This window comes from Rutilus rutilus, assembly GCF_951802725.1.
Source record: "Rutilus rutilus genome assembly, chromosome: 8".
NCBI classification, from domain to species: Eukaryota; Metazoa; Chordata; class Actinopteri; order Cypriniformes; family Leuciscidae; genus Rutilus; species Rutilus rutilus.
Window position 1 is genome coordinate 37,900,182 of NC_140222.1, and position 15,162 is coordinate 37,915,343.

The following is a 15,162-nucleotide window of genomic DNA, read 5'->3' on the forward strand; positions in this document are numbered from 1 at the left end:
ACTGCCTAACATCCTCCTAGCACTGCTTAGCAACACCCTAGAAACCACCCATAATATCCAAGCAACACCTTAGCAGTAGCAAATACTCATAGCACCCCAGAAACCACCTATCAATTAGCAATACCCTATCAACATCTCAGAATAACCAAACAACTGCCTAACTTCCTAGCACTGCTTAGCAATATCCAAGCAACTGTCTAGCAACACCTTAGAGACCATCCAGCCAACCCAAAATATCCTAAGAAATGTCTCATTAACGCATATTCATAGCACCCTAGCAAGCACACATCACCTAGCAATACCCTAGCAACCTCTTCGAACAACCTAGAAACTGCCTAGCAACACCTGAGCAACTGCCTAGCAGCACCCTAGAAGCCACCCACCCCCTAGCAATTCCCAGACAACCTCTCAGAACACCCTACATTCTTCATAACAATGCCCTAGCAACACCCTAGAAACCAGCCATAATATCCAAGCAACACCTTAGCATTAGCAAACACTCATAGCACCCCAGAAACCACCTGTCATTTAGCAATACCCTATCAAAATATTAGAACAACCAATCAACTGCCTAATAACACCCTAGAAACCACTCACCACCTAGCAACTCCCTGCCAACCTCTCAGAACACCATAGCAACTACCAAGAATATTGTACCTGATCTTTTAAAGTACTTTTTTCCCCTCTGTGTAACATTTCAGCCCAGTCCATCATCATCCAGCTTGAGCTCAACGCATTCAGCTCCATCTCAGATGATCAACTCAGGGCACGGCAGCATCAGAGGTGAGCAACAGTAAACTTCATAGTAACACCAGGTTTGAGTGTTTCCCAACCAATGTTTGAGAACTATAACGCATTGGGAATTTACTGTGGTGACAATCAATATCTTCTAGCTTCACTCAAAAGAACACCTCAGCTCAAAGATGGCTTTTCTAGTCTCAACGTACAGATCTTTTCCTTTCTCTCCAGTTGGGTCCCCATCACTACCTGACAGATACAGGCACAACCGAGAGTTGTTGATGCTTCTACCGCCGCACAGGGACCGTCCCAGCAGTGCCATGTACCCCAACATAACCGAGAACGGACAGGTGCGTCTACCACAAGATGCAGCTAATTCGCATTTTCGCAAATCCATTAAACTGTGTCAGGAAATGATATGACCTCAGTTATGAGGGTAACATAACGGCAGTAATTTGTTTTATTTTGCTTTTTTTTCCACCAGCCTACTAACCATCAGAGGGCTCTGTACCATCAGGTCATTGGTCCCTGCAAACCCTGCAGTGACCCTAATCTCTCTGTGGCTGATAAAGGTATGACTGGGTGTGTATGATTCTCTGAACCCACTGTACCCCTCTATCCATCCACAAACCCACAATCCCCTCACCCCAGGCAGAAATCACAATACTTGCTGCGTCAAAAAGTGCATACAGTCTGAGTAGGTACTTCCGACTTTGTGACCATTAAAAAGTATGTTCTATTTAGTATGTGTATTTGTTGTATGAAATGAATGCATTCCGGACGTACTACATCGGTCATGTTGGCTTTGTCATGTGACCTACCACGCTTACCTGCCAGTCATGACTCCTCACCCGTGGCCTCATAGGAAAGTAAAGTATACATTGAATACATACTGCAGAATCTCACTGGAAGTTGTTGGTCACCTGGGTACTTTTCGCTTTTGTTTTTCAAATAATGTGTTCGCATATACTACTCTTTTGGTGGACTGTTTTTCACATACTATATAGTAGGGAAGTGGGCCTTTTTGGATGCAGCGACAGTTTCAGTTATATTCCCAGCTGACCAAAGACCAATGGCAGCACTGAAAGCCAAGAGAGTCCGCACACAGTCCAGCCTTATTCTAACGTTTGAGCTCATGGACGCTTAATTTTTAACGGCCAGATTTACTAACAGCATGCGGCAGCGCAAACCCTCTTTTGGCGTAAAAAAATTACTGTTGAAATTTGCGTTGAAAAGGCGTGGACAGGGTCGTTTTTGCGGCTGACTTTATTGCATATGCATTTGTAGTAGTTTCCCTTTCAGATGCAAAATTTATGGGAGGAGAGTATTTAAATGAATCATGCAAGGTGATTTACTAAGGTTTGCACTAGTCAATTTACTGGTATTTCCGCCATTAATTACCACCAAAAAAAAGCATGTCTTAAACCAGAGACTAATTTGCGCTGCTCTTGGTAGATTGTGTTGGTCATTATGGAAATGATCCGGCTGTGTCTACATTCTTAAATGTGTGCATCGTCAGTAGATCACGCACAGAAATTTCCACTCCATTCGGCGCTGTTTAATTTTCCCTGTTTAGTAAATCTGGCCCTAAGACTTAATTTTTGCAGTTTATAAACTAGACTCTCACCAAGTCTTTGTAGCAAAATGACTTTTATTTTCATTAACAACTTTAGTAAACAAAGGTAGATACTTGCTAAGGAAGTCTTTCTCATTAGGCTACTTTAGCTAGTGTCCGGTTGGAAACACCAGAATCCAAACCTCAACATGCTAAGCAGCCATTCTTGAGATATCTGACACTTCAGATTAGGATCCAGCTGGTCAAGTAGTGATGTATAAAGTGATGGTGGTCTTTGCTCTTTCTGGCAGTGTTGACAGCTCCCAGCAGCTGGAGTTTGGACAGTGGCACCAGGGACACTCTGCCGTTCCTCTCTGCTCATGTCGGGAGTGTGATGGCCCCACCCGTTCCCCCCCGCACCCTCCCTCCCGGTAAGAAACAACAGTATCTTTGAGGAAAGATTAACAATATCTTTCATGAACCCAGTCCTTTTACTTTTGAAATGTTATGAAAGACATTGGCTACGTTGGAATATCTACACATGATAAGGAGCCGCGTCGTGTTCAGCTACACAAGCTCATTGGACAGAAATTTGGAACACGTATATGCCAAAGTGTGCATGTACTCTTTGGAAGAATTTATGAATACATGAATCTAATAGAGTTAATAAATCAAAAGGTGTCTGCTTAAAATATTTGTACATTGTCAAATTCTAGTGGAATCTTTATTAGATTGGACTTGGCTTCATTAAATATTGTCCTCTGGGTTAAACAGCTGTCGCTGTATCTTGAAGGACGTTATTGAATCACACCTGTATGATTACTTCCATATCTAGAAGCAAATGGATATATACTGTATAATTTATTTTCTAACTGTGCATCTTTTATACATAATAAAAAAAACGACATTTATAAATAAAGGGTAGTCTTAGTTTAAAGTTAAATGTAATCTAACGGGCCGTTTACACAACACCTTTTATGCCTTTTGACCACAACAGCGTTTTGGGGACCTGAAAATGCAAACTTTTGAAAACGATCCCCTTACCGTCTCCGTGTAAACTACGAAAACATGAATTTTTGAAAACGACGAAGTTATCAAATGCATGCATATTACTTGTTCAGTCTATAGGCGTGTAGATTTTCTTTACAAAGTGACATCGCCACCTACTGGCCTGGCAGCAGAATACAGCATTGTTAGTAGTTTTCGCGGAGCTGTGTGAATGGGGATTGTCTTGACAATGGTGTTGTCTTGTCTGTACACAAAAACAATAAAAAAAATTTTGCAAAGGAAAACCTTTTCAGTTTTTAAAACTAGTTTTATTGTTGTCGTGGAAACGTACCATTAGTTTGATGTAGTCTTAATGTCTTCAACACTGCATGCATAATTTTAAAAAATAAAACATGCTGTAAAAAAAAAAATTCCCTTTTTTCATATTACAGCACTTCTCACTATTAAGCTGTTTGGACACACTGTTATCCTCCCACATAACCACAGTAAAGATAAGCTTAAAAGACTCCAACAGACTTGCCAAGCAAAGTTTTTTACTCTGTTCACATATTTCCTATTTAACAGGAAATTGGGACAGGATATATTGACAGGCCTATTTGTTATTTGCTGTTGCAGGTTGTATGTACTAAGGTGATATTCTCATTCCAGAGTGGATTTTATTAGACAAAAAAATTTATACACCAACATTTTCTGCTAAGAGTAATACATTTTAAATGCGATATCTGCTACATTTTGTCAATTTTAAGGAGCGCACTAGCATATATAGGGTCTTAACACCAATAAACAAGGACTAAATTAGCTTGATTTAATGGGATCTTTAACCTAATCACAATTTTTATAATTTTATTTAGATTTATTTTAAAATGCATATGCCAATAATGTATAAGAAAAATTACAGAAAATATTACACATTATGTCAACTGCCCAAATGTGTCGTAAGTGTAACATCCTCCCTTTCATTTCTATAGCTTTTTTTTCCTCACAGTTGATAATTGATCCTTGTCTTCTAGTGTATATCCTCACATGATCTAGAGTTATTTCCTCCTCACCCCCTTTTCCCCAGCCAGAATTCTCCTCTGAACATCAGCTAAGTTCAGAAAGAGTCTGTCATAGTGCATGCTGAGTGAATGTGCATGTCAACAAGTGTTTATGTGCGAGTGTGTACCGGCGTGTGCTCTTTCCAACCCTGGTTCTGTCCAATTGTGTGTCCCCCTTTAGGACACTTCTCGATGCACTTTGATGCTTTCCACCACCAGATCAGCGAACTCCCTCCAGCTCTCCCCGCGCGCTCCTTAAGAAAGGTATCCTCCGCCTAGATGTGTCCTATTAGTCCTCCTCATGCATGCATTCCGCGCTACCATTCCGAGATTGACCTCGGATGTCCCTGCCTGTTCTCAAGTCAAAACACCTCGAGCCTAAAAAAACTTTAGTCTGGTTCTGGAAATAACTGTTTTTGGTGTCCCTAAGATGCTAAGGTGTTTTGGGTTCATATTGCAATCGTTTCATGTGCATTTGTATATGTATGCATCAGTAGTGCAAATAATGTGTGTGTACAGTATGTGTGTGCTTGGGTTATATTTTTTCTATCATAAAAGGGAGATCAGTAGGATAAAAATGGGTAATTTTAGCTTAGGAGAAGGTTAAAGCAAGTCATCCAGAAACCACAAAATAAATAATCAAAATGGAGTAACATCTAAATGTCTTTAGAATAGCAATAGAAGTCTCAAGAGTGTTATTGTACTGTAAAATACGTAAACACAGTTAGAAGGTACACTTCAGTTATGATGGCAGCTTCAAGACAGAGGTGCTTAATCCTGCTCCTGGAGATCCACCTTTAAATCCAAATTTTGATCAATATATTAGAAGCACCCAGAGAAGGTCTTTGGGCTCATTTGGCTGTGTTGCTTACTATGTTTGCCACAGGTTATACGAATGGGCATTATTTTAGGCAAACATGTTTACAACATTTTTGTCAATAGTTATCCAATGTAGGTTAGTAGACAAGTTCACCTTCATGTTAAGGGTGAGTGAATGAGGACCGAATTGTAATTTTTGCATGAACTATTCCTTTAATGAAAGTTCATTGAAAGATCAACAAGCAGGGTTGGAACTGGATGGAGGATGTTCTCCAGGAGGTGGATTGAGCACCCTTGCTCTTAGGTCTTCTTAATTTTATCCCACTGATCTTACGTTTGAACATTGCAACAGATACAATATATTGAATACAAAAACCTGCTTTACCTTTCCTCACCAGTCGCCCCTGCACCCTATACCTGCCTCACCCACCAGTCCACAATCGGGCCTGGATGGCAGTAACTCCACCTTGTCCGGCAGCGCCAGCAGTGGCGTCTCCTCTTTGAGCGAGAGCAACTTCGCCCAGTCCTCCTCCGAGCCTCCGGCTCGAGCCGACACCTTGGACTCGATGCCGAGCAGCCAGGCTTGGACCACGGACACAGAGGAAGCCGAGAGTCCCTACCTCCCCGTACGCTACAGCGTCTCCGAGCCTGAAGTTCTGGACCCTCTCAAGCCCGCTCCGTGCCGTAGTCACTCAGCCCCGTTGGGTGTAACCCCAGGGATGCCCACCGATGGCCACCACCACCATCACCTCCATCTCCACCATCACCACCCACATGCTATACACATCACCCACCCGCACTACCACCACCATGAGCCTGCACCTGCTCTGCCTCCCAAACCTTATCTGAGGGAAGGGTGCATCCCTGAAGAGGACCTGAGACCGGTCCCGAGACCCATGCCCCGCAAGATCTCCCAGCCTCTGCTCACTAACAAGGAGGAGCAGGCCAAGGTGGCATGGGAACATGGCATCAGCGAAGAATAGACAAAGAACAAGGTTCAGCTTGGATCGTTGGTTTTGGTGTTATAGGTGGTTGGGTTTTGGGAAAGTCCCAAGAAATGACTGATTTGAACCTTCTCCTCTACTTCCCATGTATCCAGTGTAGGTCTTTTACACCTTTTAAGAAGTGCTTGCCATGTTGCTGAGCTTCTACATGCTATTGAGATTTTTTGTTTTGCACTTAGTGGTTGTTGGTTGGGAGTTGCCCTGGAGCCTTGAGTTCAAACTGAGTGTAGAGCCCAAGCTACTTCCCCTCATTAGTATCAGTATATTGATTGGATAATACAGATATGTTGAAAATCCAGAAAGTTGCAATGGTACGAAAAGAGACTTTCAGATGAAACAGGAAGCACAAAATGAGATTCAGGTGGTTTTGAGGTGTACCAGATCCAAGAGTTTTATGTCCCCAGAGATAGATATATCTCTTGTCAAGGTCTACAACTTGAAAACACTTCATAATCATCATCACAATAGTTTCGATATGTAATTCATACACCTTCAAAAAGAGTGTTGACAAACCTTATCAATAGGCATTGTTCCGTTTTGTTTGGGTAGCACTTTAGCACTTAACCTTTGAGCACCAAAAACCTTATTAGTTTTGCCTTTTTATTTTATTAAATTCTGAAATAATTTTGAAAGTGCTAGGCAGCAGTCAAAAGTGGATATGTGGTTCTTTAGATAGTGGCTAAAATTTTAATTAAGTTACATCCCGCTAGCCCACATAAGGGTGGATTTCAGATGATCTTTGAAGGAGTTTGAAGATCTCCTCATCGACTAAGCATGCTCATTGTAAAAGCCTCAGACACGGTTTTGTTAATACGGTGCCTGATACATGCTAACACTTCATTAGAGATCTTAAAACACTTCACAGAACGTCTGTTAACTCCTGCACGGTTGTGGGAAGCTTCTCCTCAGAGAGAATCTGCACTGATTTGACAGTAAGAGGCTTTTACAATCTTTGTAAAGCCTCATTACACCCACAATATTGTCGTGCTGCGAAAGCAAATCAGCCACTCTAAACGTTACTACCCCGTTATGCTAATAACACAACAGCCAAAGCGCTGTTAAATTAAAGCCATTTCACAGATGTCTCCTCACAGTAAAGCGGCTTTTGGTCTCAGCGGGTTCCTTTTGGGAATTGATTTCTGTTCCTCTGAGTTGACAGTTTTAATAAAGAAGTATATTTTTAGATAGAGCTGTTATAAAATTCCAAGACTTTAATATAATTGTATTAAAAAAAAATACAAAAACAGAGGTTAGAATAAATACAGCTTAGATTATATTATAGTGTATATGTCTATGAAAGATTATAGCCTATCACACATTTTTAAAGGTGGAAATGAGGCAAGATTCATGAGTGTGTTTTATGTTGTGACTTTTCTAAAGTCTTTCAACTGCTGATAGATGCAAATTCAGTACCTGATGGTGTTTGCATATTAACTTCTGACGACTTGAAAGTATATGTTATTTAAAAAGCTAATTTTGTATGTACAATGTGCATGTTCTCTTCAATGGTGGTGATAATATTACCCTACATCACTTGAAGGGAGGGCCTGTTATTGCTTATACTGTATATGTACACACCCTCATCCACATCCTCATGATTATTTCTGATTTGAGCATATTGGGATAAATTAATGTGGCTGAAAACGCTAAATTTGCTGGCCAATTTTAATTTCATTTTCCAAAGGAAAGCAAGAACACACGTCCAATAAAGTGACAAGTTGTAAAAGCTATATTTTCCATGTTAATTTTAGCATGTCAGGCGATTTGTTCAATCTCACTGGTCCAAAACCTTGCTCCATACAACTCTGTTAAAGGGGTCATGAACTGCATTCTTTAATTATTTTATAATGTTTGAGGTGCACTTATAATGTTAGTATGATTTTTACATCAAAAATGGTCATAATTTAGAAATAAAAGGGAAATTTTTACCCAGATTTTAGCCCTCTGATTTGAACGCTCTGTTTTAAGGGGCGTGTCTGCTGTGAGACTTCAATGTAAACGTCCACTTCTGTGATTGGCTAACATCTTTACATATACAATAAGTTTTACTTATGTGGAACTTTCTTGAAAACTTTTACTACGTTTTTACTAATACAGCTGTCGCGATTAATTAATCATGAAAAGTGTTTATTATAGCATTATATTAAGATCTACTCCCGTGACATGAAAGGTTGCAGTGATGAGCATGTAGCCGATGACAGATGTATCTGTTGAGCCTATGAATGCAACACATTCCAACTCGATTCCTGCACTCTCACGAATGCTTTCATCATAACTAACAGTGAAAACACGATGTAAGTAAAAGATTCGTTGTGCAGTTTAGACAGTGTCATTCATTATAACGGGAGTTTTAGCGAGAGTCCAGAACTCAGTCACTGATAAACCCACACTGAGTGATTGACAGCTCAGTCAATATCACAAATTAAATATCAGATTACTATCATGCTATTAAGAGAAACAATGTGAAGTTGACCGTTTAGTCACTGGCTTGATTTACTGACGCATAAACAGCAATAAATGATTTTGAGACAAATAACTGTACATGAATCATATCAGAAATCACTGATCACAGATTAGGAAATAAAATTAACACGGTTACTTACATGTTGTGGCATTACTGTCAGGTCCATATCTTGCAGTAACAGTCTGTTTGCAAAGCCTGCGCCGAAATTGCGACTGATTTGACAAAGAATCCACAGTGAAATGTACCAATCAAAGAAATAATGCACTACTTATACATTCACATTGTTGAATATAAATAAGCACTTTTCTAGCATTAGGATCCTTTGGAAGATAATATTTTTTTTAGTCCATTGATCCTATATCACTCTAATCATCTCACTAACGCTCCAGTGGGCGGGGCCAAAGATGTGATGCGTCTATTACGTCATAATGCGACAAAATTTGAAACGAGTCGTTTTCTGAGCTTGATTTCAAGCTGTTTTTGGACTAATGAGGAAGTTTTGAATTCTGAAACTTATAGGATGTTGTATTAGTACAATGAGCTCTTACATGTCAAAATATCAAGGAAAACTTGATTTCTCAATTCATGACTCCTTTACACATCACATATATTCTGATTGGCTATGATTTCATTGTGTCATATGATATACGGACAGACAAATGACTTGTCCCAGAAACGTTCACATGGTTAGGCATATCTTTTATTTTATTAATATTTTAAAACCACTGTATTTTTATTTTTTATTATGGGTGTTCGCCCATTAATTTTGCTATCTGTATTATAAATAATCTCTTTTTATTTATTGATTTTATTTTATTTTGTACTGCACTCTTAGGCCCTACACAAATTAATGATGTGGTTTAATTTGGTTTTGTATCACTTAATTAAGAGGATATATTATGGCTTTAAAAAGTACTTTTTTATTTATTTCTGGCATGCAAACACAAAAGTATACATTAGGCTGCTCATAGTATGAAATGTACTTAAGCCCCAAATTATCAAAGGCAAAGGCAAGTTTTTAGGTAAACTTTTGTGAAATGAAAACTTTTCATGGCAGGATATGTACAGAGAGAAATGCATGTATCGTAATGGCTGATATGACTGATGGTTCATCACTAACGATCTTTTAATGGCCAGATAAAGCAAATACACATGATAGAGGGCCTTCTGTAAATGTTCATTACATTCAAAAAATATTCCCATCTGTTTTTCCGTTAGTCAGAAAAGACATAAACTTCCATTGTCTATTCGTTTACATGCTCTTCCTCATAAAGTGAAACTTGGGAAACTGCTGATGGTATGCAGTTGTATATTATTACATAATTCTTATTATTTTCTTTACTAAATTATAAAGACATAAAATGATGAAATAAGTGTGTAATGTCTCCAAAGACATATAGAAATGGGTTGAGTGATTAGTTAATAATACTTGTTTATATTAACTTTAATCATTTTAGGGTTAATTCAAACAAAATAAATAATTTTTATACACATTGAATATTCAGTGATCAGGGAAGGAACTGGAATCTATGCAAAGATCGAGTGTTATAAGACAGAGTGTCGAAGTATATCCGTCACAGCCCATTCTGTGAATATTAGCACTGATAAAACTAAAATGCATTAATATTTGTTGTTTTGAGCATTTCTTATTATGCTTTCTAGACATTTTGCATGTAAATATGGTCTGACGGATACTGTGTGTCTTGTATTCGTTCACCATCGTAATGTTGCTTGTATATCCAAGCAAAAAAGTTCTAGATAAAACAGTATTATAATCACAATTCATTAAAACCTTATGCTTTACATGAAGGTTACTCATTTGGCACAAGCAACTGTAAAAAACAAAAAACAAAAAAAAAACGAGTGTACATATTTTACATGTTTGATATCTCCATGGAGGCAAGCCGACCGTTTTGGATTCAAAGTTTCAGATTGAGGGTGACATTTTATTTTTTACATGATGAGGTTGCCCTGATCAGCTCCTCTAATTCAATTCCAGATCAACACTGTTGTTATGTGTGAATTGCTAATGAAATATAAAGGATTGATGACTTGAATGCGGTAAATATTGTCATACATTTGAAATGACAGTTTCTGGTAATGTGAGAGGATGAAATGGGTGTGCAAAGGGAAATGTTCTTTTTTGTTGTTGGTCTCTGTACATATGAAAAACTAAGTAAAGAGGGGTACTAAACGCTCTGGCCTGCATTACAGTTCGTACCACACCATGTCTGGCTTTATTTTGTGTATATAATCCTTCAAAAGCTTTGTATTTATATGGTCAAGAGGGACAAATCATGTATAGACTGAGATTAATTGTCTGCCTTGTACTTTCTGATGTAAATGTGTTTTTAAAACTAAACTGCAAACAAGTGAAAAAAGAAAAAAAAAAATCTTTCAATGGCCTACTCACTACAGTTATTTTGTGTATTTTGCATTGAAATCTGAAGAGCGTTTTGTTTTACCATGCAGAAATACGAAAACCTTTGTACAAGTATTCTCAAAGTATTTTTTCTGTATATATTGTGCTAGCATGAATAAATGTGGTGTGGATTTTAGATGTAAATACACACTTTTTCTTTCCTACTCACTTAACCGCTGTGACGTGTAATTCATTAATAATGCCTAATATTAAAGATAATGTTTTATCGACTGCTATTTGCCTTCTTTCCTTTACTTGGAGATGTGATTGAGTCGTTACCATTTAAGTTCCATGGTTTTGTGTGTGTTTACTGACAACAAATTATTAAAAGGACCTTGAAAAAAAACTATACAAACAGCAAAAAAAATTACACATAACCCATCAAAAACACAACATTTTTGCCTCAAAATATAAATTATGGCTCCTCATACCGAAAAACCATGAAGTTAAAAGAATAGAGAAGTCAACAAAACAACTATAACGATAACGACACAGAGGAACTACATTGTAGCAATCACTTCTTCTTTTTTTTCAGCTAATGAACGATAAAAAACATTGACAGCCAATCCGTATCCACCCGACTTTAAAGAGCTTAAACATTTAATGTGGCATTGAATGTAACTTAGAAACACTTATAATAAACAACATTGTCGACGAATGGTGTAGATTCTAATATAGTTGTTTCAAGTAGTTATCTTTCTTAGAGTGAACAGTAGAACTCAGTTAAGCTTTCTGGTTACTATCTACATTCATTGGCCAATTACGTTACCTAGGCTAGCTCTTACCTGAATGTTTGGAACTAACATGGTAGGCCTATTGCCGTTTGGTGACACCAATATACTGTTCATGTGAGAGAAGTATCACAAAATGGCCTTCTTTTATAATATACTTACTGATAAAGCAAATTTTGGTGGAATGATGACAGTTGATTTATGTAAAGCGTCACCGGATGGAGGAGAACTACAAACATGGCGCTGGTGCAAACCACACATCATCAAGCCGTATATCGTCACCAGGAATGTTCATCTTCAGAACCAATCAGAGGCCGCCAACTGGACTCACTCCCTGGATGAACACTGCACATCCATTCAGACAAGAGTGCGTGTTGCGACGTCATGCGCCGGCCAATAGACGAGCGAAGAGTGTACCGGTAACCAATCAGATGCGAGAGGGGGCGGGAACTTTCAATAGGAAGCGCTGTTGAATCGGTACGTTGCGTGTTCTCGAGCCGGTATCTTTAATGATCGTTCAGAACCAAGTCTAGCACTTTTTCATACCGTATTTAAGTAGTTAAAGACGGTTGTTTGGTTTTAGGATGTTATATTTAAGCGGGCTTTCCGTTGCACTGGCCCTGGCGCTGGTTCCGAGCTACAGTGACGCTTTGAAAGATGGAGAGTGTGAAGGTGAGTTTGTTTAATATCTTCATGATGTAAACATGTGCAGGAAACACATATTACCTGACAGAAGAGTCTCACTTCTGCGTGTTATTCATTGGCTTTAGTTTAGCTATGTTGTATGTTTAGTTGAGGTATTTTTATGCGGTATTTTTGGTGTTTGTTTCTTACTGTTAACTACTTCGGTTATTTAGTTGATTTGGTTTTTAAGGTGTTAAGCTGTAATAGCGTATATTCATATATGTGTAGTATATTTCTAAATAAGTAAATTTTATTCTAAGAAAAATAAGTATTTTATAAATATAAAGTGTTTTATATTATTATTGTGAAGACATTTATTTATGTAATGTTGTAAATTAGGTCACATGGCCACTACTTTGTTTGGTTTTCAATGGAAATCTTTTAGACCCTCATATCATACTGTAAACTGTGGATAACATAATGCAGGTTATTATCAGAAACCCATACACTTCATATTCAGAACTATCTACGGCTCAAATATTTATTTCCTACATCGTTTCCTATTTTCCTATTCATAAACTGATCAGTAAATAACTGATGACATTTATCTTGATGATTTCATAAATGTGACTAATCTTGTTGCTCGGGTTTTAACAGGGTTGCCACTTGGAAATATCAGGAAATTCCTTACTTGGAAATAATTATGGGGTGGAAAAACTTAAACGACATGTATATTTTAATAGTGAATACACATTACTTCAAGTTTTATTTTCTGCCATATTGTTTCATCAGTTAGATATCGCTGTATTGTAAAGTAAATCTTGCTTGACAGCCGTAATGTCTTGTTAATGTATCGTTTTCAAAGAAAAAAAACGTCCTTTGTGCATGATTTTTGCATTGCAGTCTGTGTGGGTTTCCTGGAACGGTTTTACCAGATGCTAAAAGACGACGACGTCAAGTTCAACAGCGACTCCATCGAAAAAGCTCTTCTAAAATTTTGCAAAGATACCAAAGGGAAAGAAAACCGCTTTGTAAGTATTTGTGTGTATCAATAAATTTTGCTTTTTTTCTTTCTTGCATTATTTCTGTTTTATTCTTATTGTGTGTGTGTGTGTGTGTGTGTGTGTGTGTAGTGTTATTATATAGGGGCAACAAGTGACGCAGCAACAAAAATTATCAATGAAGTTTCCAAACCGATGAGTCACCATGTCCCAACGGATAAGATCTGTGAAAAGCTCAAAAAGAAGGACAGTCAAATCTGTGAACTGAAATATGGTAAGTTGCATAGAAAAATACACTGGTTGGCCATTTAAATAGGCAAATGCTTCAGAGTCTATGATTGGATCATTATTGCAGTGATTATTATGTATCTAGACTGTTATATGTTCGGCAACAGTTCTTCTAATCCTATTGATGGAGTGTGTAGCTTTTCATTTCTTAAACAATAAGTATGAAGACACATCATGGTCATATTCCAGGATGACAATGTCAAGATTCATCAGACTCAAACTGTGAAAAAATGGTTGGGAGGAGCTTGAAGAATCATTCATTGAAAGTCTTTGGGATGTGCTGGAGGAGACTTTACAGAGTGCTGGACTCTTGCATTGACAAAACAAGATCTTGACCAAACATTGATGGAAATAAATGTTGTGATGTAATGTCCATCAATATGGCCATGATGTGTCTTCCTACATGGTTGTTAAAGAAATGAAAAGCTACACACTTAACTGCTGCCAGATATAATATGCTAGAAACATAATAATCACTGCAATAATGATCCAATCATAGACTCTTAAGCATTAGCAATTATTTTGGGCGGGCAGTGTATTTTCCTCTGGTTAATTTATTGCTTTTGTCTGGTGGTTGGCGAGTAACCATATCAAATCCATAGTTCTGTTTGTTTAAGCATCCTGCCCATCCCATGATGCCTAATAAATCGCTCTTACCAATCTATTGATCTATATCCACTCTGTATAGTTATAAGATAATATATATTGCCAGCCACTAAATGCATGTTCCTCCTCCTAGATAAACAAGTTGACCTGAGCTCCGTCGACCTGAAGAAGTTGAAAGTGAAAGATCTGAAGAAAATTCTGGAGGAATGGGGCGAAACCTGCAAAGGATGCGCAGAGAAATCCGACTTCATTCGCAAGATCAATGAGCTAATGCCCAAGTATGCGCCCAACGCAGCCAAGGCACGGACAGATCTGTAAACTTGCAGGGAATTACGGGGACCAAGGCAGCGGCCAAAGGCATTTAGGGTGGAGGATTTGTGCTGTGAAGCTGACTGACCATTGTGTTGTCACATTACCATGTACTCCTGGGGTAAACATCAAGAAACCGTGCGCACACACTTCCGTCAAAATACGACCTTTCATTTATGACTTGCAATGTGCAAGTTTGTAGTTCTAAATAATATCCAACACAAACTATGTTTGCCTCCTGACGTTATGGGAAATATGTTTGACACGCTTTGCCCAGTTTGATTTACATTTTCTTTTCTTTCTTTATTCTTTTTTCTTTTTTGAGGGTATAGGCTTTCTTAATTGATTCATTATTTGAAATAAAATGGAGGAAAGTCTCATCTTCAAAATATGAGGGTCAGTTTGAGTGTAAAATGTGTTTAATACAGTTATACTGTCTTTTTTCATTAAAAGAAGAAAAGAAATTGGTCTTGTCCTTTATTATTATTATTTTTTGTTTGTTTTATTATATTGTTTGTATCATTATGTTTGCATTTAACATTGTACCTTTTAAATC

General features: G+C 38.0%; 2 protein-coding genes across 7 annotated transcripts in view; both read left to right on the forward strand.

Moving 5' to 3' along the window:
• The window catches only part of dock3 (dedicator of cytokinesis 3), a 204,962-nt gene extending 193,685 nt beyond the window's left edge, over positions 1-11,277 (forward strand). For all 6 annotated transcript variants that reach the window (XM_084416722.1, XM_084416723.1, XM_084416724.1 and 3 more), the window contains 6 exons: positions 702-783; positions 970-1,088; positions 1,223-1,310; positions 2,605-2,724; positions 4,520-4,602; positions 5,556-11,277. In XM_084416722.1, coding sequence (XP_084272848.1) covers positions 702-783; positions 970-1,088; positions 1,223-1,310; positions 2,605-2,724; positions 4,520-4,602; positions 5,556-6,140 — 1,077 coding nt within the window. In that variant the 3' untranslated portion in view covers positions 6,141-11,277. The remainder of the gene's footprint in view (positions 1-701; positions 784-969; positions 1,089-1,222; positions 1,311-2,604; positions 2,725-4,519; positions 4,603-5,555) is intronic.
• An 858-nt stretch (positions 11,278-12,135) lies between these two features.
• On the forward strand, positions 12,136-15,070 carry manf (mesencephalic astrocyte-derived neurotrophic factor). Its single transcript, XM_084416800.1, has 4 exons — positions 12,136-12,450; positions 13,306-13,433; positions 13,536-13,677; positions 14,431-15,070. Exons 1-4 carry the CDS (start codon positions 12,363-12,365, stop codon positions 14,613-14,615), a joined length of 543 nt encoding a protein of 180 aa, XP_084272926.1. The 5' UTR covers positions 12,136-12,362; the 3' UTR covers positions 14,616-15,070.
• The last annotated feature ends 92 nt before the right edge of the window (positions 15,071-15,162 follow it).

Excerpts from the sequence above, each read along its gene's own strand:
- manf (XM_084416800.1), top strand. The coding sequence starts at position 12,363 with ATGTTATATTTAAGCGGGCTTTCCGTTGCACTGGCCCTGGCGCTGGTT. Across the intron at positions 12,451-13,305 it reads GAAAGATGGAGAGTGTGAAG|TCTGTGTGGGTTTCCTGGAA; the intron begins GTGAGTTTGTTT and ends TTTGCATTGCAG. Across the intron at positions 13,434-13,535 it reads AAGGGAAAGAAAACCGCTTT|TGTTATTATATAGGGGCAAC; the intron begins GTAAGTATTTGT and ends GTGTGTGTGTAG.